Source organism: Canis lupus, chromosome 26 (genome assembly GCF_048164855.1).
Source record: "Canis lupus baileyi chromosome 26, mCanLup2.hap1, whole genome shotgun sequence".
In the NCBI taxonomy this organism is placed as follows: Eukaryota; Metazoa; Chordata; class Mammalia; order Carnivora; family Canidae; genus Canis; species Canis lupus.
The window spans coordinates 49,297,454-49,324,591 of NC_132863.1; the positions used below are offsets into that span (position 1 = coordinate 49,297,454).

Genomic DNA, 27,138 nt, shown 5'->3' on the forward strand with positions numbered 1-27,138 from the left:
TGGGCTGGGGCGCGCAGTAGGGCCGGCGGGGCCACACGCACCGTCTCTGACCGCGGGCCGGGCGCCCCCTTGCCTGTGTCTCGTCACAGACCCACGACTCGGCCGGGAAGCTGGAGGCGCTGAAGCCCGTGTTCGTGGAGCCGCGGAACAAAGGCGGCTTCTCCGAGGTGTGGCTCGGGGCTGGGGCCCGGGGAGGGTGCTGAGCCGTCCCTCGGGGGTGGGCAGGGCCCCGGAGCTTTCTGAGCAGGCCCTGGGTCGGCCTGGGCACCCGCGCCCTGCGGAGGCTCGGCCTGCTGGCTCCCCCAGCCGGACGGCCCCTCACCTCGGGACGAGACCCGGGGTGTCGCTCCCACAGACGGAGGGGCTGAGCGCCGTCTCCCGCCAGGTGGTGGACGCCTACTATGCACGAGTCGCCTGTCCCGGCTCCACTGGGGCCACTTTCCTGGCCGTGTGCCGGGGGAAGGTGAGGCTGCCCCGCGGGGGCCCACGCTCCCATCTTCCCCGGCTGGGCCTTTGTGGGAGGAAGCTCGCAGCTCTGACTTGGGGGCTGCGACGTGGTGGGAGGGGCGGTGCGGCCCCCAGGCCCCGGATCCACGGCCTTCCCCGGCAGCCCTCCCGGAGGCGCTGGGTCTAGGCCCTGGGAGTGGGCGCCGCTCTGGGCTCCTGGGAACGAGAGCTCCCGGGTGGGAGGCAGCCCTCCCCGCCCGCACATGGACACCTGTGCCCGGGAGGGTCTCGGCATGGGCGGACGGGGACAAGGGTGCCCACTGTCCCCAGGCCAGCGAGGGGCTGGACTTCGCAGACATGAATGGCCGAGGTGTGATCATCACGGGCCTCCCGTACCCCCCACGGATGGACCCCCGGGTTGTCCTCAAGATGCAGTTCCTAGACGAGATAAAGAACCACAGGGGCCCAGGGGGCCAGGTGAGGGCCAGAGTGGGCCTGGGGGTCGGGTGGGGGCCAGGGCGCCAGGTGGGGGGCCAGGAGGTCGGGTGAGGGCTGCGGTGGGTGGGGGGCCAGGTGGGGGCACAGGCTTGTGTGTGGAGGGTAGGAAGCGCTGGAGCCCCCCGTGACCGAGCCTCCCGTAGCTCCTCTCCGGGCACGAGTGGTACCGGCAGCAGGCGTCCAGAGCTGTGAACCAGGCCATCGGGCGGGTGATCCGTCATCGCCATGACTACGGGGCCATCTTCCTCTGTGACCACAGGTGTGGCTCCCCTCTGCTCACCGAGACCCTTGTGCTTAGCCTGGCAGGTGCCAGCCGGGTGCTGGTCCTTCGCTCAGCGAGTGGGAGCTGGGGCTGGGGGCTGGAGGGTGTTGGGCCCCGAGCTGACAGCCGGCGCCCTCCAGGTTCGCCCACGTGGACGCCAGGGCCCAGCTGCCCTCCTGGGTGCGCCCCCACGTCAGGGTGTACGACAGCTTCGGCCCTGTCATCCGCGACGTGGCCCAGTTCTTCCGCGTGGCTCAGAACACTGTGAGTCCTTCGAGCCCAGCTGGCTGCGCCCTGTGCCCGCCGCCCTGCGGGGAAGGGTCTGTGCAGGACCCAACCTCCTTGTGACTGTCCAGATGCCTGTGCCCGCCCCCCTGCTTGCTGCCCCAAGTTTGGGTGAGGGAGCCGCTGCTGCCGTGGTGGCCGCGTTGCCTGGGCCCCTCTCCACCAGGAAGGCCAAGAGTCTGGACGTGCACGTCCCCAGCCTGAGGCGGACACCCACGGGTACGTGTGCCCGGGTGACACGGCTGGGCGGGGCTGCGTGCCGCTGGGGGCCTGGCCCGCCCCTTCCCCTCCCGCCTCCCGCGCCCCCGTGGGCTCTGCGGGTGAGGTCTGTGCTCCCGCAGGGTCGCCGGCTGCCAGGGACACCGAGAGCAACCTGTGTGTGGAGTATGAGCAGGAGCTGGGCCTCGCCCCGCGGAGGCCTGTGGGACTGCTGGCCGCCCTAGAACACAGCGAGCAGCTGGCCGGGGGGCCTGGGGACAAGGCCCCCCCCGGGGAGGAGCAGGTGCGGGGCCCAGACACACACCCCCAGACTCCAGCACGTGGCCTGGGACACATCTGTGCTCCCTCCTGGAAACCTCCGGGCGGCCGCTGTCCCCGTGCACCCCTGGGCGCCCTTCGGGAGCTGCCACAGGGCCAGAGGCTAGACCTGTGGGAGCCCAAGCTGTGCGGCAGGAGGGCTCCCTGCGCCCCGGGGCCTGCACCCCGCACCCCATACCCTGCACAGCCCTGGGCACATGCCCACCCCTGCCTGTCCCACTCCCTGGGCCCTGGGGAGCCCCGCTGCCACAGCGACCCCCACCCTGGCCATGGATGCAGTATCCCTGAGCCTGCGAGCCACAAGGGAACTCCCCCCGCCTCTGGGCCCAGTGGTGCATCACGGGCTCTGGGGGCGCTGAGGGCCTGGCCGGACCACAGCCTGTCCCCCTCAGGCACTAGACCTCCCCACCTCGTCCGTCCCACGTGAGAAGAGGGCGGCCCAGGAGCAGAGAGCGGGGCGGAGGAAGATCAGGGTGCTGGGTGACCGTCAGGTACGTGAACCGCCCGCACGCACGCCCGGTGGGGGCAGGAGGTACAGGCATGCGGCCCCCAGTGCGCGGGGTGTGTGGCAGGGCCTCCTCGCTGCCCTCCCAGGGGCACAGCGTGGCCCCACGCCCTGGGCTGTCCGACGCCTGCGCCCCCCCACCCGCGTGGGCCTCGAATGTTTAAAGGAGCGTCGTTTCAGGCTGTCGTGAGCTCCAGGCCCCTCCGACCGGGGCTCGGGCTGCTGCCAAGCGCCCACCGCACAGGGCCCGACGACCTGAAGGGCGTTTCAGCAGCTCAGCGCCCCTGCGGCGTGCGTGCCTGACCCCGGCCCCACGGCGCCTCCCACCTGCGTGCCCCGTGCTTGCAGTCCCGCACGCTTGGGCCCAGCCCTGGGCCTTCCACTTTGTCGTGCTTTAATGGGACCGCGCTTCGCGGACGGCACGACGGTCCAGCCGACTGAAGGCAGGGCCCGGCCGGAGGCTGCTTGGATGTGGGGCCTGCATCGGGCCAGCTTGTCCGGGCCGCGCTGGGCTCCTGGTGCCGCGTGGGACGTGCCAAGCGTGGGGAGGGTCTGCCTTCCCTGAGATGAAAGCGTTTAAGGGCACGGAGGGCCCGAGCCAGGAAAGCCCTGGAAAGCCCCGTGTACCACTTGCCTTCGTCCATCATCCTGGGCTTCTGGGAAGAAACGGGCGGTGCCCAGGGCAGGGCGGCTGGTGCCGTCTGGAGGTGGGCAGGGCGCCAGGGGCCTTGGCATCGGGCTGTGCTGGATGGGGACGCGGGAGGCTGCGGCCGTCCTGTGTGCTTCCCGGGCTTCCTGGCCGGTGGTCCGGGGCGAGGCCTGCGGGCTTGACGTCCCCCTCCACCCAGACGTCCCCCTTCCCCTGGGCTGGCTGTCCTCTGAGCCCGGGCTGCCTCTGCTGTTCCCGAGGGGCATGGCCGTCCCCAGCTGGAGCCACCCCCCGCCCCGGGCCCGCGGTAGCACCAGCGGCCCCACCTGAACGGCCTGGCCCTGTGCCCGGCAGGAGGGGCCGGCAGCCGAGACGCAGGCGGGCAGGGCCAAGCTGTACATGGTGGCCGTGAAGCAGGCGCTGAGCCAGGCCAGCTTTGACACCTTCACCAGGGCCCTGCAGGACTACAAGGGCTCCGACGACTTCGAGGCGCTGCTGGCCTGCCTCGGCCCTCTCTTTGCCGAGGACCCCAAGAAGCACGGCCTGCTCCAAGGTGCGCTGGCTCGGGGGGTTGCCCGTCCCGGGGGGCACCAGGCTCCGCGCTTGTCCTGGCCCCTGGGGAGGTGGGGTGCTCGGCACGGGGCGCTCCTGCAGGCCAGACGCCCTCCCAACAGGCTTCTACCAGTTTGTGCGGCCACACCACAAGCAGCGGTTCGAGGAGGCCTGCGTGCAGCGGACAGGCCGCAGCTGCGGCTACCAGCCCGAGCACAGTCTTCCGCAGCGGCGGGCGGCGGCCCCGGCCCCCAGGGGTGAGCAGGCCAGCGCTGGGCCCTGGGTGCAGGGGTGCGGGGTCGGCCCTGCAGGGCAGCTGGGTGGAGCTCCGCTGGCGGGGGAGGCGCGTGCCCCCGGGGCCCCTGGGGTGGCCCACATGCGGGGGTCCTGTCCTGGAGGCCCCTCCCACACCCACCCGGGGTGCGCCCTGCGCCTCCACCCTTGGGAGCCCCTGTCCCCGTGGTTAGCAGACAGCTGGCCCTGAGTACGGACTCTGCGGCCTGGTGTTGCGGGGGCCTGGCTTAGGAGGATGCTCGACCTCCCGGGCGGGGACCCTCCAGCCTGAGTCGCCCGTCTTCTCTGGGCTTGAGGTCCACTGGGGCCTCTCTGAGCCGGTCCCTGCGGGTCCGGGTGCCCCTGCTGTGGTCCCATAGGTCTTGTGGGTCTGTCTGTGTCCCCTGGACCTGCCTCCTCCCCGGGGAGCATGCCAGGCCTCGGGACCAGCTGGGTGGCTCCACATGTGTCCATGTCCTTCCAGGAAGCAGGGAGTGTGACTTAAAGCTGACCCTGTCCCAGGGGGTGGCCAGGCAGCTGGACCCCGGGCAGCACCTGAACCAGGGCGGACCACACCTGCTCTCCGGGCCGGCGCCTGCAGGTAGCAGCCCCTGGAGCTTCAGGCCAGGCCAGGAACAGCCCACGGCGGCTGGCGGGGAGGATCTCGCGGGTAGGGGCTGCTCCAGTTCTGCATCCCAGGGCGAGGGAGGCAGCCCATGTGACGGAGGCCCTGGGATGCCAGGGGGCCCCCCCGCCCCACGTGTCCCCTCCCCTCCAGGAGACCCCAGCAGCCGGCCCGGGGAGGAGCCGAGAGACACCGCCGCACAGAGGCAAGGCCCGCCTGCCGCCAGCGCCTACTTGGCCGACGTCCGCACGGCCCTGGGGTCCGCGGGCTGCAGCCAGCTCCTGGCCGCCCTCACCGCCTACAAGCGGGACGATGACTTGGAGAAGGTGGTGGCTGTGGTGGCCGCGCTCACCACGTCGAGGCCTGAGGACTTTCCGCTGCTGCAGAGTGTGTGGCGCCGAGGAGGCCGCGGGGCGGGGGCCGCGGCGGGGGGGCGGGGGCAGGCAGGGCTGAGCCCCACCCGCTCCCCACAGGGTTCAGCATGTTCTTGAGACCTCACCACAAGCAGCGTTTCCGGCAGACGTGCGCAGACCTGATGGGCCCGGCTGCCCCAAGCACAGGGGCTGCCCCAAGCACAGGGCCCGGGTCAGGCCCCCAGGAGGGGGCCCCCACCACGCCGCTGGACCTCACCCCTCCAGGTAGGCTGGGGCCCCGCCCGCAGGGTGGACCGCAGAGCAGCCCCGCCCCGCGCTCACTGGCCGCTGTCTCCAGGCGCCCCCCAGCAAGAGAAGCCGGAGACCACCCAGAGCAAGATCTCTGCTTTCTTCTCACCGAGGCCCGTCGGGGACGTGGGGGCTCCCAGGCAGCCCCCCAGCGCCCCGCGCAGGCACGCACAGCCCGAGTGGGGTAGGTGTTGGGGGTGCAGGGCGTGCTGGCGGTGGGGGGACCAGCCGCCACGGTGCCCATTCACAGACGCCCCTTGCAGCAGGCTTGGCGTGCCAGGGCTGCGGGCTGGAGGACACGGTCCCTTTCCAGTGCCCTGCCTGCGACTTCCACCGCTGCTGGGCCTGCTGGCGCCGGCTCCTCCAGGTTGGCAGCGGGGGCCCTGCGGCACCCGGTGGGCTGGGGGGTGGCCGGCGGCGCTGGGCAGCACTGTCCTGTGTCCACAGGCCTCTAGGACCTGCCCGGCCTGCCACGCCCCCGCCAGGAAGCAGAGCATCGCGCAGGTGTTCTGGCCAGAGCCCCGGTGAGCACGCAGACCCCGGGGCAGGTGGACGATTCCAGGACACACAGCCCGGACATGCGCTCTTCACGGGGTGTGGGCCTGCCCGGAAGGCCCCAAGCCGCCTCGGGGTCGGGGTGGCTGTCCGCGGAGAGGTGCAGGTTGGGAAGCCCCCTTGGCTGCTGACTGTGGGTGGAGCCCCGAGACCAGGACTGGAAGGTGGGGCACCCCGGTGCCCTGCCCTCTGGACCCCGTGGGGGCCCTGGACCTGCTTTTAATCAGGTGACCGGCCGCGTAATAAAGTTGCTGACACTGTCGCGGCTTGCGGAGGGCTGTGAGGTGCTGGGAGGGGGGCCCTCCTGCCAGGTGCACACACGTCCTGCGCGGCTCAGCCTGCGTCCTCAGGGTCGGCCAGGGAGGGACAGGGACAGCCCCGTGTTCACCCGTCCACCCCGGCTGCCCAGGCTGGTGGTGGGCGTGCTCACCCCTGGGGCCCTGGTCTCCACCCCCAGGCAGCCTGGCGCCAGGCGGGGGCAAGGGGCTTCCTGGTGGGGGAGGGGCCGTGGTGACGCTGCCGACAACCCGCCAGCAGGGCCTGGACATCGCGAGCCCTCCCCCGGGGGTGTGGCCTGGCCACCCCATAAAGGCCACCAGCAAAGCGCTTGTGGGAGCAGGCGGCCCGGGGAGGGGCTGCCGGGGCGGCTGGGGCCGGTGCGTGTCCTAGTGTCCCCGCCGCCAGTCACGGCCATGTGTGCACGGGAGAGGCGGGCCCCGCCGCCCCTGACCCCGCCGTGGACGCTGTCCGCCCTGCTGCTGGCTCTGGCGGCGCCCTGGGCGGCGGGCACGGGCGCGCTCACCTACCCGTGGCGGGACGTGGTGACGCGGGAGTGGCTGGTGTGCAGCCAGTGTCCCCCCGGCACCTTCGTGCAGCAGCCGTGCCGTCGGGACAGCCCCACGACCTGCGGCGCGTGCCCCCCGCGCCACTACACGCAGTTCTGGAACTACCTGGAGCGCTGCCGCTACTGCAACGTCATCTGCGGGGAGCGCGAGGAGGAGGCGCGGCCCTGCGAGCCCACCCACAACCGCGCCTGCCGCTGCCGGCCCGGCTTCTTCGCGCACGCCGGCTTCTGCCTGGAGCACGAGCCCTGCCCGCCCGGCAGCGGCGTCACCGTCCCCGGTGGGTGGGTGGGCGGGCGGGCCGGGCCCTGGGGGGCGGCAGCGGCTGCAGCGAGGGCGCGGTCCCCCTGACCCCGGCCCACATCTCGCCCCAGGCACCCCGAGCCAGAACACGCAGTGCCAGCCGTGCGGCCCCGGCACCTTCTCGGCCCGCAGCTCCAGCTCGGAGCGCTGCCAGCCGCACCGCAACTGCTCGGCCCTGGGCCTCGCCCTCAACGTGCCCGGCTCCCCTTCCCACGACGCCCTGTGTACCAGCTGCGTGGGCTTCCCGCTCAGCACCGCAGAGCCCGGGGCGCCAGGTGAGCAGCCGGGGGGAGGGGGGAAGGCTGGTGAACGCCCCACGCCCCATCAGGGAGCCCACTGCTCCCCAGAGGCCACGCGCTGGCCAAGTGGGCCCCAGCCCTGCCCCCTGGGGCCCCTCCTACTGGGTCCTGACCTCCCGCAGGGGCCGAGGAGTGCGAGCGCGCCCTCATCGACTTCGTGGCGTTCCAGGACTTGTCCTTCAAGAGGTTCCTGCGGCTGTGGCACGCGCTGGCGGGCCCTGAGACCCCAGGGCCGGTGCCACCGAGGGAGGGCCGCGTGGAGCTGCAGCTGAAGCTGCGGCAGCAGCTCCTGGAGCTCCGCGAGGCCCGGGCCGGGGCGCTGGCGGGGCGGCTGCTGCGGGCGCTGCGGGAGGCCAGGCTGCCGGGGCTGGAGCGCAGCGTCCGCGCACGCTTCTGGGCGCACTGAGCACCCCGCCCCACGCGGGCCTCACCCCGGCACCGAAGGAACCTTGGCTGACCCACCGGGCTCCTGTTGCGCTAACAAAGTTTATTTTTATAAAGCTGTTTTGCGAAAGGGGTCGTGTGAAACCGTGTCTGCGGGGGGCGCGGCGGGCACGTCGGGTGGGCGGGCTCGGGGGGGGCGCGGCGGGCACGTCGGGTGGGCGGGCTCAAGCTCCCTACACCCGCCCCACGCGGACAGACCCTCCACGGGAGGGGCAGCTGGAGAGGCCCAGTGGGCAGCAGGTGTGTCCCTTCCAGCTGTGGCCAGGACGGTGGAGGGCGGTGGCGCCAAGCGCAGGGGCTCTTGGGGGAGTGGGCAGGCTGGACGGCGCCAGCGCCCGCCGGGGATTTCCCAGGAGGGGCGCGGCCAAGCACCTCCCCCGGTGCTTCCTGGGCACTTTCTGGGAAACATGGCTTTTCCCCTCAAGACGGTCTCAGAAGAGGGCTGGACAGTTCCAGAGCAGCTGGGGGACTCCCAGCACCGATCCCAGGAGGAGCCCTGGGAGGGGGGGAACCACCCTGTGGCCCATGACTCCCCCTGAGTCACCTCACCTGCAGCTGCCTCCCCAGCCCCAGTCCTGACTCCTCTTTCCCAGTAACTCTCCCATGTTCCCTCGGGGGGTCGGGGGGGGGGGGGCTGCCAGGCTAGCGGGTCGGACCTCAGCCCCAAACCTGGGTCGCTGGCTCTGGCTCAGCCACGCCCACAGAAGCGGGAAGGCGGTGCCCAGGTAGGCCCCAGCTCCAGCCCAGGGGCCCCTGTGCTGCGGTCACCATGCCGACGGCCGGGACCCACAACCCAGGGTGGGGTTAGGAGGGCGATGGAGCGTAGCCCAGACCGCTGTGGCTCTGGACACACTCCAGCCAGTGCTGGCCCATTGGACTCATGACTGCAGCCAGGACCCCAGGCCACTGCAGGTCCCGGGGGGGGGCAGTGTCTGGAACTGCCCAGGTTCCAAGGGGGGGATGCGTCCCGGGAACCAGCCTCACCTGGGGGCCTGTTAGCAGGCACAGGCCCAGGCGTGGGTCTCGAGACAGCTTGTTCCCAGACAGGACAGGGACGCCCCCCCATCCCCCCACTGGGAACAAAGGCCAAGCAGCCACCTGGCCCCACAGGAACGCAGCCTGCCCCTGCCTCACACTGGTCCCAGGTCAGCAGCAGACACAAAGGGGACACTCCTCCTTCCCCTCCTGCTGGGGAGCAAAAGGTGACATCAGGCCAGGGTGGGGAGGACACAGCCTCCCAGGCCGACTCCTGGGGCCTCAGAACCCCCGGGGGCCTACAGCCGCGACGGCAGTCCCCCTGCCTGAGGACACCGCCTCCTCCAGGCCCAGCAGGGACGGAGATGGGACAGTCAGGAGCCCAGCAGCCTCCCCTGCTGCCCGGAGGACCCCTGCCCCGGGGAAGCTCGGCAGGGGTCGTGTCGGGGCCCCGACTCCCCTCGGCAGAAGCCCCGATACCTACACTTTTATGGACACAGAAAAATTTGTCTTAAAGAAAAAACAAAGCAAATGAAAAAAACCCAGAGCAAAGCAAGCCCGCGCCCCAGGACCGAGGCACGGAGCCGGCAGGAGCGCTCCTCTGGCGCTCAGGACGAGCTGTGGGCACCCGCGGCACCAGCCACGCCTACGTGATGTCCCTCTGCCGCGGCGGCCGGTGCACGTTCCGCACGACGCACTTGACCATCCACTCGATGCCCTCGCGCACCCCTTTGCTGTGGAGACAGCGGGCGTGAGGTGGGGCCGGCTGGGCCCCCGCCCGGGGAGGAGGGCCCCACTCACCCCGTGAGGGCCGAGCAGGCCTGGGTCAGGCAGTCTCGCCTGCCGATCTTGGAGGTGCAGTCGCTGAAGGCCGTCTTGATGTCGGGGATCGACAGGCAGGTCTGGGGGGGAAGCCTTGAGGGCAGGACGCCGTCCTGCTGGCAGGGGCTGGGCTCCGGAGGGGAGGAGCGGGCGTGCGGGCCGCAGGACGCCAGGGGCAGACACAGCCGGGCCAGCAGGGGCACTCCCCGGGGCAGCAGGGCAAGGCCAGAGCAGACCCCCACCCCAGGACCCCCCTGCGCACAGGGTCTCCCCGCCACGCCTCCAGCCGCCCCTGCCCTCCTGTGCGGAGAAGGCGCCCGCACCTGGGGAAGGTCATGTACACCCGGGACAAACGTGGCTACGGGGGTGTCTGGGGCAGGCCCCCTGTTGCCCTGGTGGCGGGGGACCGCCCCGCGGGGAGGCTCACCTCCACGTCCTGCTTGTTGGCCAGCACGAGGATGGGGACACCATCCAGCGCCTCACTCGTCACCATCTTCTCTGGAGCGGGTACAGACGTGGGCAGTGAGGGCTTCTGCGCAGGTGCGATCACGTGCGCGGCCGCGGCGGCCACAGTCCCATCTGCCTGGTGCGGCCCCACCTCCAGCCAAGGGCAGCCCCAGGGGCACAGGCAGGTGCACTGGACCTGACAAGTCCCCAGCCCCCTCCCAGCCCTAACCCCCGTACCCACCGAATGCCCGCTTGGACTCCGACAGCCTCTCCTCATCCGTGGAATCAATGACGTAGATGACACCATGGCACTCCGCATAGTACTGGGGAGGGCAGAAAGCGGGGTGCTGGGCCACAGGCACCTGGCCACCCCAAGGCCAGCCCCCAACTGGAAGACCCTCCTGGGGCGCCTTTAGGGAGTGGGAAGGTGGGGCAAAAGGACGATGCAGCCCTCGATTCCTTTAGAGAGGGCTTGCTGACCTTGGGCAGGGGGTGGCCACCACCCTCTGTCCACTTCCTGGGTGCTACACCCCCAAATCTCACTTTAGCACCTGTTCCTGGGAACTGCCCATGACTGCTGGCCTGACGGCAGCTGGAGGAGCCCGAGCTAAGCGGGTCCCCGTGCAGTTAGGGCAGTGGAGGGAGGGGCACCAGCCAGGTCATGTGCCCGCACGGATGGCAGGCCTGATGGCCGTACTACTGACGAGCCGCAGAAAGGCCACCAAGTGGACAGGTGGGGCTGAGGACAGAGCGGTCAGCCCCGGGCACACATACGGCAGTAGCGTCAGGGCCCAGGGCCCGGGAAGAGTTCTGTTGCAGACAATGACGGAAAGACAGATGCGTGAAGTAGGGCACGCGAGGAGTGGGCCCTTGGAATGTGGGGCACGAGGGGCACAGCCACAGACTGGGGGAGCCCCCTTCCTACCCCAATCAGAAGAGAGACCGGAAGTCTCCGCATCCGGCAAGCAGCAGCATCTTTGCCGCTTTGCCACACCTGCCACAAGAGCCCAGAAACCTGGGACATCTACACACAACACGACACCGGTGGGATGCGTGAGTGGCCAATGAGCCGAGACCCTGACAACCGGGAAACCCTCAGGGTGTAGCCAGGGCTCGTGGAGGGGCGGGCCCAACGCAGGCAGCCCCCTGGGCTCCGCAGGCCGCGAGTCAGTCACGTGCGCACAAGCACTCCTGCAGCCCACGCCCTGGGTGCACAGAGGGCCGCAGGGGCTCTAAGCAGCACGACGTCTCGCTGCTGACAACTGGGAGCCGGCCGGCCCAACAGCAGGTGTCTGCGGCAGGAAGGGGCACCGCGGGGGGCGGGCAGCAAGCCCAGGGAGAGGCTCACCCCACAGCCCCCGCAATGTGTGGCCTGGCCCTGGCAGGTGATGGCCCAGAAGGGGGTGACAGATGGGAGCTGGACATCTGGGGCTGAGCATGACCAGGGCCGGGGACATGGCAGGCTGCCTCGACCCCATGGCACCGCTGATTCCCCACGGCCACACGATGGTCTTGCTGGTGTGGCCTGGAAGGGCAGAGGCCAGAAGTGCCCCCAGGGCAGGCGCAGGGAGTCCACGTCTCATCTGCTGGGAAGTTGTGGCCTAGGCTGGTACGTGGACAGACCACAGGCAGCAGCACTCAGCCTGGATGAAGGCAGGGGCCGTGGGGAAGGGCTACTGGTCACCTGCCAGGAACAAAAGGACAGCAAGCCCAACCACGTCCCAGCGCCAGACAGAGGACGCGGGGGCCAGGCTGCAGGGCGCGGCACGTGGAGCTCTACTCCCTCCGTCCTGGGGACCCACAGGGCCTCTGCTGCCCTCCTCACAGCTCTGGCCAGGGGGTGGCTGGTGTGGTCACCACCCGGGCAGCCCTTTACCAAAGGCTCAGCAAGAGACCTGCTGAGTCACAGCCCCCGACGGCCTGCTCGGCACGTGCACCAGGTGGGTTCAGAGGCCAGCAGAGACCCCGGCCCAGCAGGGATACCTGCCCCCTCGGCGGGAGCTCATGAGGGACCCAGAGGTCAACTGCAGAAGCGGGGCTGAGGGACCTAGGCTCCGACCCTCGTGACGACCCACACCGCTGACAGGAGTGGTGGCTGGGGGGGGAGGGGACGCTGCCAGCTTCGAAGCCCCCCCAGCTCTGCCTGAGAGCCAGCCCTGGAGAAGCCGTGCCCCACTCAGACGTGCGATGGGCTGCCGCGACCGGTGCAGAACCCCATGGCAGGCAGTGCACCGGGGGGATGAACCCGTTGGTCCTGCAGCACCTATTTTAAGCCAAATGCACCCTCCCCGAATCACAGCCGCCCCAGGCAGCCCACGGTGGTGACCCAGCCGGCAGCTGAGTCCTGGTCAGCTCGGCCTAGTGTGGGGCCGGTCTGAGGAACGAGCGCCCCCGTGGCCCCCTGCCCGCCGGGACCTGGGCTGACCCTTCTCACCGCCCAGCCCCACATCCCCCCAGGTCCCCGCCCGGTGCTAGTCGTCTAACACATCCTGCCCCGACCTCCGCCTCACAGTCTGCTCCTCAGACCCTGGCCTGTGATGGGACGTGAGGACCCGTTTCACACCCCCGGGGGTCTTGGTTTAGAAGAGCAGGCCCTGGCCTCCTGCGCCTCGGTCCAACTTAACTGGCCGGAGAATCTGCTAGTGACCTTCTGGCTACAGGACAGAAGCTGGCCTCGTCAATACAAGTCAGGACAAAAAAAACACTTTAGAGGACGACCAAGGTCCCTGCTGCCGCAGTCAGACCAGAAACCCCGACCTGGACACCCGGTTCTAAACACGGGGACGACTGGTAAGGGTCAGGGCGCACGCCTGCGCTCCCAGAAGCGGGGCTGCACCGGAGCCACACCGATCCTCCCGAGGGGCAGCCGAGGGCAGGGCTAGGTGTGTTCTGCTTGCACGCGCCCAACGCAAGGCAGCCAGTGCTGGGGGCATGTGGGAGGAAGAACAGTGCACGGGTGTCCCGGGCACGCCCCGGACGTCAGGGAGGCAGCTGCTCTAGGCCTCCAGGGGCACCGTCGCCAGGCGGGGAGGAGGATGCCGCAGAGCACAGGTCCTGAGGGAGAACCCGGGAGGAGGCCCCGGCGCTGAAGCCCAGCACCCACAGGCCTCCTGCCTGCCCGCACCTGCTTCCTGGACACCTCTCGTCTCGGCCTGTACTCATCGGAAGCAAATCTCTGAGTTAAAAGGGAACCGGCAGGTCCTCGCTCTCGAGGGTGGGGGCAACGGGGGAGCTGGGACAGGGCTGGGGGGAGCCTCAGGGACACAGTGGGGGACGGAGCTGAGGGGAGGCTGGGCCGGGGGTGTCCCTGGAGGAAGCGGTGCAAGGGGCGGCCTGGGCACGGCCGGCTTACCTTGTCCCACAGCGACTGCAGCTCTTCCTGGCCCCCCAGGTCCCAAAACATGAGGCGAGCCTTTCCCACGTCCACAGTGCCGACTGCGGGGAGAGGACAGAGGACAGCGCAGGCTGGGGACCCGCTGCCCCGCGCCGCCTCCCGGCCAGGCCAGGGACGGGCGGCTCTGGGCTCCCCGAGGCGGCCCGGGCGGCCCCCCAAGCCCTCCGCCCCGGGGGGGGGGGGGGGGGGCCTTACTGTTGAGGCCCACGGTGGTCGTGATCTTGGAGAGGCTCATTCCCTTGTAGTTCTTGTTAAAGCGGGTTTTCGACTGTTCCAGGAACGTCTGCGAAGAGACGCGCGCGGGAGGTGAGGGCGGCTTCCCCGGTGTCCGGTGTCCGTCCCGGGCGGGCGGGGGGCGCGTGGGGGCGGGCGGGGCCGCCCGGAGGGGGAGGGCCGGGGGCGGGCACCCACCGTCTTGCCCGCATTGTCCAGCCCCAGGATCAGGACGCAGTACTCGTCCTTCTGGAACATGTACTTGTAGAGGCCGGACAGCAGCGTGTACATCCTGCCTGCGCAGCGGAGGCGGCGGTCGCGGCGGGCTGGGAGCCGGGGCGCTCCCCTCCCCCTCCCCGCCCCCGCCCCCCGCGCCGCCCGCACCCGAAGGCCCGCCGTGACGTCAGGCTCCCCGGGCTGACGACGCCCCCGCCCCAGCAGGTGCCCGGCGGCCGCGCAGCGGGAGCCCCTGGCGGCGTCCGACCCCCCCCCCCGGAAGCCGGGCTGCGAGGCGGCGGCCGGCGGGCGTCGCGGCCCGACGGCGGGTGCGGCCCCCGAGGCCCCGCCCCCCGCCCCCCGCCCCGGGGCGACCGGCCCGCGCTACCTGGCGCCCGTCGGGGCCGCGGAGCCGCCCGCGCCTGACCTCGCCGACCCGCGCCGACCCCGCGCTGACCTCGCGCGGCGCCCGACGGGACGCAGGCCGCGGGGGGGCGGGGCCGTCCCGACGCTCCCCGCGCGCCGCGTCCCGGCGTCCCCCGCGCGAGGCACTTCCGGCGGCGGCGGCGCCCGGGAGGAAGTGCCGGTGGGCTGCGAGGGCGGAGGCGGGGGCGCCGGCCGCTCTAGCCGGTGAGGCCGGCGGGGCTCTATGGCGGCGGCCCGGAGCCCGCGCGGAGGCGGGGCCCGGCCCGGGCGAGGGGGCGCGGTCTGGGGCGACGGGGCCGGGGCCCGAGGCGACGGGGCGGGCGGAGCGGGCCGGGCCGCGGCGGGGGCGGGGCGGGGCGGGGGGCGGCGCGGCGCTCAGCGGCTCCCCGTCGTTGCAGCCGCGCCGCCCGCCGGGCCGCAGGATGGACGAGGAGAGCCTGCAGGCCGCGCTGCACACCTATGACGCGCAGCTGCAGCAGGTGGAGCTGGCGCTGGGCGCCGGCCTGGAGCCCTCGGAGCTGGCCGACCTGCGGCAGCTGCGCGGCGACCTCCAGGAGCTCATCGAGCTCACCGAGGCCAGCCTGGTGTCCGTCCGGAAGAGCAAGCTGCTGGCCGCGCTGGACGGGGAGCGCGCGGCCCCGGGCGACGCCGACAGCCGGGGCTCCCAGCAGGCGGGGCCCGCAGCGCCCGCAGCCCCCGGGGCCGCGCCGGACACGGCTCCCGAGCGCGAGCGCCAGCCCGAGCCGGCACCCAGCGGGCCCGGGCAGGGGGAGGAGGAGCGGGCCGGCGACGAGGACGGCGACGAGGAGGAGGCGCTGAGCGGCCGCAAGGTGAACGCGCCGTACTACAGCTCCTGGGGCACGCTGGAGTACCACAACGCCATGATCGTGGGCACCGAGGCGGCGCGCGACGGCTCTGCGGGCGTGCGGGTGCTCTACCTCTACCCCACGCACAAGTCCCTGAAGCCCTGCCCCTTCTTCCTGGAGGGCAAGTGCCGCTTCCAGGACAGCTGCAGGTGAGTCCGGGGCAGGGGCGCAGGTAGGCCGCGCCGTCCTGGGAGGCACGGTGCCCCACCCTTCGCTGCTCTGGTTCTTTCGGGGGAAGCTTGCAAAATGCAGTGTCGCAGCCCCGCAGGGCCCGGCGTGGGGACCGCCCGCTGCCCCCTTCGCCGCTGATCAGCCCTTCCTTGCCAGGCTCGTGTTTGCTCTCTCCTTTGTCTTCCTCTTGTTTGCCTGCACCGTGTAAAGGAAACCGTAGAAGTCACTGGTTTCTTTTTTTTTTTTTTCTTTCATCAATCGATGCTCAAGGTCGCATCCCTGACAAATCCGTAAGTTGGATCTTGTTCATGATGAGATGCACACGACTGTGGCAACGGTGTCACTCATTCCTTAAAATGCCCGACTCGGCTTTTGCTCCTTATCGCTTCCATCTGTGGAAGGAATGTTTACCAACAAGTCTTGCAGATGATTTTCTTTTTGAGTCAAAAACCCAGGGAAACTCTCTCTAGTCCTTTGGTCTTTGTCTTTGCTTACGGACCGTTGCTGGGTCCAGAGCGTCCTTTAACACGATTTTCCACAATCCTTTCTTTCCTTGTAAGTCTGATTACAGTGTGGCACCCGTACGGGAAGGTGCGTAAATCATGAAACGTACTGGAGTTTTCACAAAGCAGACCCATCCGTGTGCTGCTGAACAAACAGGTCAGAGAACAGAGCAGCAAGCCCTCTCGTCCTCTCTGCCGTTACCCTCTGGGTGCCTCCACGGGCCCGGGTGATGCCCCTTGTGACGATGAGAGCTGACGTGTCCGTGTGCTGTTCATCTAGGCCAGGCTCCGGGCCAGGAGTTTCACGTGTGTTGACCCCTCCGTGCAGCAAGCCCCAGGGGTGGGCCCCACCACGGCTAAGGTTGCCTGGCACAGACGGCGGCACGAGTGAGCCTGCAGCGGGCACAGGCTAGCTTTGCCTCGGCCCCCAACTGCTGTGCCTTGCTCTGTTGTGTTAGCTATAGGCCCGACTGGCGCAGCCTACGACAGCCACTTGCCACTGCCAGACAGATCAACGCTTTTCTTGCATTGCTTTGCATTTTTATTTTATTTATTTTTTAAAGATTTATTTGTGAGAGAGAGAGGGAGGGAGTATGCATCCTCCGTGTAGGGAGAGCCAGAAGGAGAGAGGGAGAGAATGTCAAGCAAGCCCGACCCTGAGATCAGGACCTGAGCAGACGCTCTTAGCTCAGGTAACCCACTGAGCTACCCAGGCGCCCCTGCTTTGTATTTTTAAAAATAAAAACAAAGTAGCTGACGCCGAAACAGCCCTTGAGTCCCAGCTGTGTCACAGCCCCTTCTCCTCCTCCCAGGCTGTGATCACAACTCCCTTGTGTTTACCTCTAGCAGATGTTAGCTCTCCGCAGACAGGAGCCTATATGAGAAGAGTAACTTTTTGTGCTACTTTTGAAACAAATGGTGTCACACAGGATGGTTTATCTTGCAACTTGCTTTTTTCACTAAGCAGGGATGTGAGAGGGCATCTGTGCTGGTATCTCCAGAGCTGTTTAATTGGTTTTAACTGCTATGTTCTTTTCCCTCACAAATGTGCCACATTTTATTATGTTCCTTTCTGATGTTTTCCAGTTTTTGTCTGTTACAAACAGCTTGCTGTGAACATCTTAGTAGTGTCTTCTTCTGTACCTGCCGAGAATTTCCCTAGTATGGGACCGGTGTGTCGAGAGTGTGCAGAGTTCCCGCTTCCGTATGAAGGCCGGTGCCTCGTCCCTCATCCTCTCTATCACTGCCGATTCCTGCCTGCTGAGCGCTGGGAAAATGGGATCATGGTTGAATTTGTGTTTCCTTGGTTCCTAGTGAGATACAGTATTTTTTCGTTCATTTTTTATAGCTTAAGGTCTGTATTTCAATATCTTTATCTGTAAAACAAACGAGAGTTGTCTTTCATAGTTGTTGGGACAATGGAATGCGTTACCACGTGCAGAGAATTTAGAGTAGTACCTCACAGGTTGTAAGCTCACAGTCAATGTGAACTTTTACGTTGTTGTAAAGTAAAATCAGGCGTGGGAAGTAAGTACACAGTGTGGGGATTCCTGTAACCCCGAGCAGTCACCACTCAGCTCACAACTGCAAATCTGCCAACCACCCCCAAGCCCCTCCGTGCACCTCAAACCAAATGCAGCCTGCTCCCTCCTCCAAAACGACCGCTATTCTGGACTTTTATTATGGTCACACTCAAGTGTGGCGGTGGTGCAAACACTGCAGTGCCATCTTGCTCACTCAGCTGCTGTCTCTGGCTGTCCACACCCTCTTCCCAGCCTTTCCTGGCCTCACAGCTTTTTGGAGGACTGGGCCCCGGGCCCCATCATCGAACACCCCTGGTGCGGTCCAACACAGTCCTCTGCAAGCTGGCAGCTGGATTGAGGGAGCTGACCACATGCAGGTCCACGCTCTTTGACAAGACTCTAGGTGCTGTTCCTTCATCGGGACGTACTTGGTGTCTAGCTTTTCTGTTGTGATGTTAGCAGCCTTGGACGCCATTGGTGATCGGTGCCTGATGGCAGATTCAGCAGGGACTGCAAAGTAGAGGTCTTTCTCTCTGTTCATTTCCATTTGTTAGCCGTAAAGAGATGCTCTCCCGCACCTCTGACTTGGCTCCCAGTGGTACATAGAGAAAATACAGGATAAATGCTGGGCTTTCCTGTTCTGTTTACTTCATTTCTAAGCTAATAAATGGTTATCTTTCATCCTGAGAAGGTAGTGAATTAGCTTTAAAAAAATATTTCTAGGGGCACCTGGGCTCAGTGGTTGAGCATCTGCCTTGGGCTCAGGGCGAGACCCTGGGGTCCTGGGATCGAGTCCCGCATCGGGCTCCCTGCGAGGAGCCTGCTTCTCCCTCTGCCTGTGTCTCTGCCTCTCTCTCTGTGTCTCTCATGAGTAATTAGATAAAATCTTAGGGAAAAAAAATGTATCTAATATTTTTACGGACTCAGGATTTCCATATATTTGACAAATTTCAATCTAATGAGATTCTAATTTTTTTTTTATTGGAGTTCAATTTGTCAACATATAGCAGAACACCCAGTGCTCATCCCGCCAAATGCCCCCCTCAGTGCCTGTCACCCAGTCACCCCAACCCCCTGCCCACCTCCCTTTCCACCACCCCTTGTTTGTTTCCCAGAGTTCGGTGTCTCTCATGTTTTAAGATTCTGATTTTCTATACAGGTATCACCCACTTTTCAAAAGTTCGTGTTTTAACACTTTCATGAAAGGCCCGCATTAGAAACTTGTCGGCCTTTTGCTGTTTTTGGACCCCAAAATGAGTCTCATGGGTAGCATAGAATTTGATCATTCTTTTCATCCATCCTTCCAGTTCTGTCTTTTAATTGGAGTTTGCATACTTTGCTTGCAACTAAAATAGTTATTGATAAGGACACACCCCAGTTGTCTTATTATTTTCTCTTCTTTTTTTTAAGGTTTCATTTTTTTTTTAAAGATTTTATTTATTTATTCATGATCTACACACAGAGAGAGAGGCAGAGACACAGGCAGAGGGAGAAGCAGGCTCCATGCAGGGAGCCTGATGTGGGACTCGATCCCGGGTCTCCAGGATCATGCCCTGGGCTGCAGGCGGTGCCAAACCGCTGCACCACCAGGGCTGCCCTAAGGTTTCATTTTTAACAAATCTCTACACCCAGTGTAGGGCTTGAACTCACCACCCCGAGATCAAGAGTCCCATGCTCCACCCGACTGAGCCAGCCGGGTGTCCCTTTGTTTTCTATAGGCCTTTAGGTTATTTGTTTCTCATTCCCTTCATTATCACTTTCTTTGGTGTTTGTTTTTTTCTACTCTATCATTTTGATTCTCTTTGATTTTTTTGGGTACACTTTTTTTAAAAGAGTTTATTTATTTGAGAGAGAGCGAGCGAACAGTGGGGAGGGGCAGAGAGAGAGGGAGAAGCCGACTCCGTTGAGCAGGGAGCCCAACATGGGGCTTGATCCCAGGACTCCAGGATCATGACCTGAGCTGAAGGCAGATGCTCAACCACTGGGCCCCCCAGGCACCCCCCATGTTATTTTCTTAATGACACTCCCTGGATTATGATTAACATAGCAATCTAGTGTGAATAATGCCAGTTTAGCTTTAATAGTGTAGGGAAACTACCTACAGTCCATCCCCCCATACTTGTGTGCCTGGAATAGAGATTCAGGAGTGTTACTTCATGCATTTGTCTTTCTTTCTTTTAAAGATTTTTATTTATGTATTCATGAGAGACACACACAGAGAGAGAGAGAGAGAGAGAGAGAGAGACACACAGGCAGAGGGAGAAGCAGGCTCCATGCAGGGAGCCCCATGTGGGACTCCATCCCCGGTCTCCAGGATCAGGCCGTGGACTGAAGGTGGCGCTAAACCGCTGCGCCACCCGGGCTGCCCTGCATTTGTCTTAAATCATATAGAGGAAAAACAGATGAGTTGCAAACCAAAAAAAAAAAAAGAAAGGTAGTAGCAGTTTTATATTTACTTGTGTAGTTGCCTTTATCAGTGTCAGTATGACTTAGGGTCTAATGTCCTTTGGCCCTTTCGCATTGCTTGTAGGGCAGGTCTACTAGAAATGAACTCCCTTCGCTTTTATTTATATGAGAATGTCTTCATTTGTCATTCGAAGGATAGTTTTGCCAGATACAGAATTCTCAGTTGGCAGGGTTTTGTTTTCTCTTTAAGCCTTTAAATATGTCATCCGCCTGCCTCCTGGCCTCCATAGCTTCCAGCGAGAAACTGGTGGGTAACCTTACTGAGGATCCTTGTACATGATTCAGAATTATCTCTTTGCCTTTTTTTTTTTTTTTTTAATTTTTATTTATTTATGATAGTCACTCAGAGAGAGAGAGGGGGGCAGAGACACAGGCAGAGGGAGAAGCAGGCTCCAAGCACCGGGAGCCCGACGTGGGATTCCATCCCGGGTCTCCAGGATCGTGCCCTGGGCCAAAGGCAGGCGCTAAACCGCTGCGCCACCCAGGGATCCCTCTCTTTGTCTTTGATTAAGGAAGTGTCCCCGTAACGAGCCTTCAGTGGTGTGGTGGTAAGAAGTGAGAGAGGGAGGCACTCTAGTCCTCCGACGGAGTCCCCCAGGCGCCCCTCTGGTGCTTCCTTTCCCCTCCCTCTGCCAGGGCATGAGCAGATCTTTCTCCAGTACTCACTGTGGAAAGCTGGTAGAGCTGGAGTACAACTCACAAAAGCGTGAGAGCCCAAGGGTGCTTGGAGCCACTGCCTTCGGCTCAGGTCATGGCCCCGGGGTCCTGGGATCGAGTCCCTTGTGGGGCTTCCAGCTCGCGGGGAGCCTGCTTCTCCCTCTGCCGCTCTCCCCGCCCCCACCTGTGCTCTCACTCTCTCTCAAATAAATAAATGAAACTTAAAAAAAAAAGTGTGGGAGCCCCAGGGGTTTGAACTCTCAGACTTGTCCACGCGGAGCCTTTCTAGCACAGGCTCCTACGGTGGTTCCTGCCAGGCGGTGGGGGGGTTACCGTGGTGGTAGGTTGTGATTCTCGGTATCTGCCTATTGGTGTCTCCAAATTTGGCATAGCAGTTTGCCCTTCTCTCACGGATCTAAGAAGAGTTAGTGATTTTTTCATTTTGTTCCGTTTTTTACCTTTGGTTACAGCAAAGGGGTAACTTCCCAGCTTCCTACACACCAGGCTGGAGACCAGCAGTGTCCCAGCTAGTGAGTTTCTCATTTCAGTTATTGACTTTTCACGTCTGTTGTCTTGTTTTTACGTATTTTCTTTTTTTTCTTTTTATATATTTTCTATTTATGTTTTAAGATTTATTATTTCTTGAATCATTGTCACATTTTCATTTAGTTCTTTGAACTTACCACAATCTGCTTTGAGGTCATGGCAGATTTTGGCACTTGGACCCACTGAGTCAGATTCCATTCACTGCTTTTTTCTCCTAAATATGGGTCCCACTTTACTGTTTGTGTGCCTGGTGAGTTTTTATTGAAAATGGTACATTTCAGGTAATGTCTTGTAGCAGCTCTGGGATTTGAATCGTTTTCTTTAGTATTTTGTTTTCTTTTAATATATTTTCTGGACCTGGATTACGAAGTCTGTCCCCCCTCATAGTGCGCAGCTTCTGATATATCTGCTTAGATCCTTAAATTTATATTTACTTTTTGACCTGGCTTTTTAGGGGTCCCTTCTGTGTCCGTGTGGCTTCGTGGCCAGGCAGTGATGTAGGCAGAGGTTATTTGCAGCCACTCTTGCCCTCAAGGCTTCTCCCCATCAGTCAGTGTGTGTGGGCCGGGGGACACATTCCATGTTCAGCAGCCCCCATCTCCGTTCACGTGACGCTGGCCGGAGTCCTGACTGGTGCACCTTGTTTCCTGGAGAACCAGGGTGTTTGGGGGGGTGGAGCCCTTCTATGGTCGTTCCATTTTCTGGGTATCCCTGTGAATCGTAAGTGACCACTGAGCTGGGCTCACGGCCTCAGGGCTGATGGTTTTCCCAGGTCTCATCCCTGGTCTCACCCCTGCCATACTGCTCCTCGCGGGCACGCGGGGCATGTCCCCCACTGTGAAGCCACAGACATTCCCACCTCCCATTCTGTCCCAAAGTTGGGCAGTTTTTTTTTTTTTTTTTAATTTTATTTATTCATGAGAGACAGAGAGACCAAGGCAGAGACACAGGCAGAGGGAGAAGCAGGCTCTATGCAAGGAGCTCAACGTGGGACTTGATCTCGGGTCTCCAGGATCACGCCCTGGGCTGCAGGTGGCGCTAAACCGCTGGGCCACTGGAGCTGAAGTTGGACAGTTTTTCACAAATAATGACTAACCAGTGTGTTGTCTGTTTCATTCCATTTCCAGAGTTCTGATGCTGTGAGTTTGGACCATTTTGCTTAGTTTCCCTGTTTTTCTCTACTTGGCCACAGCTGGAACTCAGAATATAGTTCTAAGTGCTTGTTTTCACATTCTAGTTTTATTCTAGAGTGTATTATTTCCATCCATGACTGTTGTGAGGTAGGTGACTGAGTTGGTTTGTCCTTTTTTTTTTTTTTTTTGAAGATTTTATTTATTTATTCATGAGAGACACAGAGACATAGGCAGAGGGAGAAGCAGGCTCCTGCAGGGAGCCTGATGTGGGACTCGATCCTGGGACCCTGGGGTCATGACCTGAGCTGAAGGCAGACACTCAACCCCTGGGCCACCCAGGCATCCAGTGAGTTGGTTTTTCTTTTTTTTTTTTTTTTTTAAAGATTTTATTTATTCATGAAAGATACACAGAGAGAGAGAGGCAGAGGGAGAAACAGGCTCCATGCAGGAAGCCCACTGTGGGACTCGATCCCGGGACTCCAGGATCACGCCCCCGGCTGAAGGCAGATGCTCAACCGCTGAGCCACCCAGGCGTCCCTGAGTTGGTTTTTCAATACGGGAAACCAGTTTCTAATCTTTTCCTTATGGAACCAGCAGTCCATCCTTTCCTGACCGGTGTGTAGAATTTCCTCCATCACATGTGAGGTTTTTCATGTGTGTGTTACTCTTCCCAGGTGCTCGTGCTCATTCTATTGATCGCTTTGCCTGTTCGTTTTAGTTTTAAGTTCATTTTATGGATATGCCTTTAACTACTCCCCGTGGTTGGAAACTTAGGTTATTTCCAAGTCTTTTGAATTTAGTTACCATCCTTTGGGGCAAATCTTTGCATACTTTCATTATTATTTTTCTAGAATCAGTTCTTAGGTGTGTTTTCCTGGGTTCAGAAGGATACCAGATTTTCAGGCTTCTATTATCACTGGATATTCCTGCAGAGAAATGTTAATTGGTGGTTCTGGAGGCATGTGTCTGGGGGCGTGTGCTGAAGTGGGTATTTGGTTGAACTCAGTCCTGGGTGTAGCCCCCCCCCCTTTTGGACCCATTGTCTTCCTCCTTGGCTGAACGAGGATTTTCAACCAGAGTCACCACCGCATTTGGAGCCCAGTCTTGGAGTTGCTGATGCAACTACTTGGGCTCCTACTTGGTCGTTGGCAGTGTCCTGAGGGCCTGAGGACCATCAGGTGTGAGAACGAACTGCCCAGAATCTTGCCAGGGGAGGTGTCTGAGGCCATCTTTGTCCACCCATAGGAGAGGACCGAAGCCCTTCCTTGGCGTTCCCATTATCACCACCACGTCCCGCCTGGAAGGGCTTGCCAGGGCCAGCGTCAGCTCTACGTCACCCAGGAAATGCCAGACCCTCGTTGCTCTCGTAGGGTTAAAACGGTTTCCTCTTTGAAAGGCTGGCACGGTAGAGGGGATATGTGGTTAGTCTTTTATGCCTTTATTTGGCAGAGTTGAGCTTGTCATTCTTTGTCCCCACATTTCTTCCTCTTTCTTTGCCTCCTCTTCTCCCCTCCCCTCCTCTCTCGGTTTTGGTTTTAATCTCACTGGTTCACTGACATCTAAAGATCAAGGCATCACTGTTACAGCTGTGTTCTCCTACTTGATTTGGGAAGGACTCAGTCCCATAAGCGCACACGCACAAACACACCCGCCTCGACGATCTGTTTGTGCCGGGGGGCTCCCTTCTGGTGGAGAGGCGATGGGGAGCTTTCGTCACATGGTTGTCTGCCCACCACATTGTTACTCTAGCCCGGAGAGCTGGAGGGTAATGCGAGGCATCTCATCCCCAGGGTAGCCAGGCCCATCCCAAGAATGAGAGAGTGTGCACACGTGGACATACGTGCCTGTTTGTGTGCAGGGGTATACGTGTGCATGCCCCCATGTATGTGTATACGTGGGTGGGTGTGTATGCGCGTGTGTCCGTTTGTCCGCCGTGTCTCCCTCCCTTTGGGCTGATGCCCAGGCAGGTGGACTGGGTTCTCCTGGGTTCACTTGCCCCAGTGCGCTGTGTCTGAGCCCCTGCTCCCTGCGGCTGTCTTGGCAGGTTCTCCCATGGGCAGGTGGTCTCTGTGGATGAGCTGCGCCCCTTCCAGGACCCGGACCTGAGCTCCCTACAGGCTGGCTCTGCATGTCTGGCCAAGCAGCAGGATGGCCTCTGGTACCCCGCTCGGATAACTGGTGAGGCTGCCCACGGGCCTCTCAGCCGGGGCCCCTCCTGGAGAGCCCTGTTCCATGCCCAAGAGGAGCGAGACCACCCTTGACCTGGGCCCTACCTTCCTTCTAACTCCCAATGTGGTTCCTACCACCTGTTGAGGCCACTGAGCTGGCCTGTCTTTTGTTTCCTGCCTCTAGATGTAGATAATGGCTACTACACCGTCAAGTTTGACTCACTGCTGCTGAAGGAGGCCGTGGTAGAGGGGGACAGCATCCTGCCCCCGCTGCGCACAGACCCCACGGGATCCTCAGACTCAGACAGTGGCGACCCAGATGACCCCAGCTATGCCAGAGGTATGGCGGCAGTTCAGGATCCCAGAAGCCAGGAAAGTGGGGCAAGGGGAAGTGTCGGTAGCAGTCACCCCAAGAGGCTTCCGGCTGGCAGGGCCTGTGACCCTCTCACCACATCCTTGGAGACTATGGGGGCAGTGAGGCAGACTGTGTTCAGAAGGGGCACGTGTGACTGAGGACACGTGGAAGCCCGCCACAGGCATTGGGGGCAAATGAGAGCGAGCTTGTGGAGTCTGGGGCGGGCCCTGAGGCCTGCAGATGGAATGACCCGGCCCTAGTCTTCAGGGAGCACACGGGATGATCGCAGCTCCACACCCCGCAGGCCGAAGCCGTGTCCACTGAAGCAGGGCTGGCCGGTCGGCGTGCGAGGGACCGGTGGGGCATGGGGGCAGGAAGGAGCGGCTCCTTCCAGTGGTCTCCACGTGGGGACACCTAGTAGCTAGAGGGGAGGCTGTGTCGAGAGAGCCGGGGCAGGAGCTGTTCAGGAAGGGTAACTGGGGGGGATCCCTGGGTGGCCCAGTGGTTTGGCGCCTGCCTTTGGCCCAGGGCACGATCCTGGAGACCCGGGATCGAGTCCCACGTCGGGCTCCCGGTGCATGGAGCCTGCTTCTCCCTCTGCCTGTGTCTCTGCCTCTCTCTGTCTCTCTCTCTCTGTGACTATCATAAATAAATAAAAATTAAAAAAAAAAAAAAAAAGAAGAAGGGTAACTGGCTGAGGACGTCCAGCCCTCCCAAGGGGTCAGGTAGGATGGAGAGGGGAGGCGTTCCTGTGGAATCTGTCTGGTGAGGTGGTAGTTCCTGAACCCCCATGTCCACGGTGGTGGAGGGGAGGACTGAGCCGCGAAGTCGTGGACTTTCTACGGGGGGAAGAGGGGAGCTCACCGCCTGAGAAGGTGGGTCAGGGGAGGGCTCGGGTGGGGAGGTTGGCCCTGCGGTGGGGGGGCTGGAGCAGACTGCGCCAGACTCTGCCGTGAGTCCTGCCTTAGTCACGTGCCGGTGACAGGTCTGGGCAATCACCGGAGAGCCTGAGGCTCAGGGCACCACGACCCTGGCCCGGAGCTGAGCTCTCGGGCTGACACTGGCTGGAGCCCAGGGTGCTCCCCGTCCAGCGGGGCCGAGCCACTGCCCTGTTTCCTACAGTGGTGGAACCCAGTGCTGCCGAGCCCGGGACCTGCAGCTCCGCTTTCGCTGGCTGGGAGGTGCACACACGGGGCATCGGCTCCAGACTCCTTGCCAAGATGGGCTACGAGTTTGGCAAGGGTGAGTGTGTGCCGCCCTGGGGAGGGGAGGGGGCCGCACAGCGGGGCTCGGGTCCAGCAGCGGTAGCGCCAGCCCCGTGTGCTCCCAGGTCTGGGCCGGCATGCCGAGGGCCGGGTGGAGCCCATCCACGCTGTGGTGCTGCCTCGAGGGAAGTCGCTGGACCAGTGCGCGGAGATCTTGCAGAAGAGGACCAAGGGCGGCAAGGCTGGCGCCCGGAGGCCCCCGAAAGGCCAGGGCACTGGGGGTGGACGCCCTCCCCCTCGTAGCGTGTTTGACTTTCTGAACGAAAAGCTGCAGTGCCGGACCCCGGCGGCGCTGGAGGCTGCGGCGGCCCCCGCAGGGAGGAGGAGCGGGAAGGAGATGTACCATGCCAGCAGGAGTGCCAAGCGGGCCCTGGGCCTGCGACTCTTCCAGACGGAGAAGAAGATCGAGCAGACCCAGCGGGACATCCGGGGCATCCAGAAGGCTCTCGCCCGAAACACCGGCCGGTACGTGTGGGGCGAGACTTGGGGCAGGGGGCGGCCCCCTGGGTGTCGACGCCTCAGCCCTGCCGTGGGCCTCCTGCCCACTTTCCATGCTGTGCCTTCTCGCCTGCTCGTGAGCTGGAGCGCGCGCTGACCCCAGGGTGGTGGCTGTCCGAGGAGGGTCTGGTGCTTGGAGGAGGAGGGCCGTGGCCACGGGTGTGGGGGCCTCGTGCCAGTGGCCCAGCAGCTCGTGCTGAACGGCAGGCTCCTCCTCAGGCACAGTGTGACGGCGGCCCAGCTGCAGGAGAGGCTGGCGGGAGCCCAGCGGGAGCTGGGGCAGCTCCAGGCCCAGGAGGCGGGTCTGCAGCGGGAACAGAGGAAAGCAGACACCCACAAGAAGATGACCGAGTTCTAGAGCCCTGTGTGCCGTGGACGGGGCTCAGGGACCCCAGCTCCCGGGTGCCCTCGGGGAGACCAGCTGTCACCCGACTAGATGCTCCTGGAAGAGGGGCTGGCCTGCTCCCAGGCTACACCCCACGGCCAGCGGACACTGCTGAGAGGACATGGGGCTGCAGGGCTCCCTTCTGGACACTTCCTTGCCACTGAGCCCACCCGCCAGTGTTTCGGGGGGTCTCCTCAGCGAGGACATTAAAGTGATTGTGTTGTGGTGTCTTTCATTGGAGGCTCGGCTGGCTTGTGGGACCTCGGGGGAGAGGGGTCCCTGCGCAGGCCCGTGGGCGCCGGCGGGAGGGCCCTGCGAGAGCCCGCTGGCCCCTGTCCGGAGGCAGGCGTCCTCTGCTGTCTTGATGGGGC

General features: G+C 63.4%; 4 protein-coding genes and 1 long non-coding RNA gene across 20 annotated transcripts in view; 4 read left to right on the forward strand and 1 right to left on the reverse strand.

Moving 5' to 3' along the window:
- The window catches only part of RTEL1 (regulator of telomere elongation helicase 1), a 28,779-nt gene extending 22,667 nt beyond the window's left edge, over window positions 1-6,112 (forward strand). For 9 of the 11 annotated variants that reach the window (XM_072801759.1, XM_072801763.1, XM_072801766.1 and 6 more), the window contains 16 exons: window positions 90-167; window positions 386-463; window positions 778-924; window positions 1,089-1,204; window positions 1,348-1,471; window positions 1,564-1,711; window positions 1,834-1,994; window positions 2,422-2,520; window positions 3,538-3,736; window positions 3,858-3,992; window positions 4,493-4,609; window positions 4,787-5,020; window positions 5,107-5,271; window positions 5,345-5,479; window positions 5,559-5,662; window positions 5,743-6,112. In XM_072801759.1, coding sequence (XP_072657860.1) covers window positions 90-167; window positions 386-463; window positions 778-924; window positions 1,089-1,204; window positions 1,348-1,471; window positions 1,564-1,711; window positions 1,834-1,994; window positions 2,422-2,520; window positions 3,538-3,736; window positions 3,858-3,992; window positions 4,493-4,609; window positions 4,787-5,020; window positions 5,107-5,271; window positions 5,345-5,479; window positions 5,559-5,662; window positions 5,743-5,823 — 2,121 coding nt within the window. In that variant the 3' untranslated portion in view covers window positions 5,824-6,112. The remainder of the gene's footprint in view (window positions 1-89; window positions 168-385; window positions 464-777; window positions 925-1,088; window positions 1,205-1,347; window positions 1,472-1,563; window positions 1,712-1,833; window positions 1,995-2,421; window positions 2,521-3,537; window positions 3,737-3,857; window positions 3,993-4,492; window positions 4,610-4,786; window positions 5,021-5,106; window positions 5,272-5,344; window positions 5,480-5,558; window positions 5,663-5,742) is intronic. The other 2 variants (XM_072801762.1, XM_072801768.1) reach the window with 2 other exon arrangements.
- A 142-nt stretch (window positions 6,113-6,254) lies between these two features.
- Window positions 6,255-7,808, forward strand: TNFRSF6B (TNF receptor superfamily member 6b). Its single transcript, XM_072801773.1, has 3 exons — window positions 6,255-6,972; window positions 7,067-7,270; window positions 7,417-7,808. Exons 1-3 carry the CDS (start codon window positions 6,543-6,545, stop codon window positions 7,698-7,700), a joined length of 918 nt encoding a protein of 305 aa, XP_072657874.1. The 5' UTR covers window positions 6,255-6,542; the 3' UTR covers window positions 7,701-7,808.
- A 1,391-nt stretch (window positions 7,809-9,199) lies between these two features.
- ARFRP1 (ARF related protein 1) lies at window positions 9,200-14,305 on the reverse strand. Of its 6 annotated transcripts, none has more exons than XM_072801777.1 (8): window positions 14,194-14,305; window positions 13,788-13,881; window positions 13,572-13,659; window positions 13,335-13,417; window positions 10,224-10,305; window positions 9,963-10,033; window positions 9,515-9,615; window positions 9,200-9,447 (listed from the first exon to the last, which is right to left on the reverse strand). In XM_072801777.1, the coding sequence occupies exons 2-8, from the start codon at window positions 13,878-13,880 to the stop codon at window positions 9,360-9,362; spliced, it is 606 nt and encodes a 201-aa protein (XP_072657878.1). In that variant the 5' UTR covers window position 13,881; window positions 14,194-14,305; the 3' UTR covers window positions 9,200-9,359. The 6 variants fall into 6 exon arrangements, with proteins under 6 accessions (XP_072657878.1, XP_072657876.1, XP_072657877.1 ...); XM_072801775.1 differs by having other exon boundaries at window positions 9,515-9,628; XM_072801776.1 differs by having other exon boundaries at window positions 13,788-13,885; window positions 14,194-14,300.
- Window positions 14,306-14,350: 45 nt separating this feature from the next.
- ZGPAT (zinc finger CCCH-type and G-patch domain containing) lies at window positions 14,351-27,002 on the forward strand. The gene is made up of 7 exons (XM_072801770.1): window positions 14,351-14,435; window positions 14,630-15,246; window positions 24,141-24,274; window positions 24,449-24,604; window positions 25,742-25,861; window positions 25,950-26,349; window positions 26,602-27,002. The coding sequence occupies exons 2-7, from the start codon at window positions 14,654-14,656 to the stop codon at window positions 26,738-26,740; spliced, it is 1,542 nt and encodes a 513-aa protein (XP_072657871.1). The 5' UTR covers window positions 14,351-14,435; window positions 14,630-14,653; the 3' UTR covers window positions 26,741-27,002.
- On the forward strand, window positions 19,719-23,554 carry LOC140618819 (uncharacterized). Its single transcript, XR_012018869.1, has 2 exons — window positions 19,719-22,243; window positions 22,480-23,554. It is a non-coding gene; the product is annotated as an uncharacterized lncRNA (long non-coding RNA).
- Window positions 27,003-27,138: the final 136 nt, after the last annotated feature.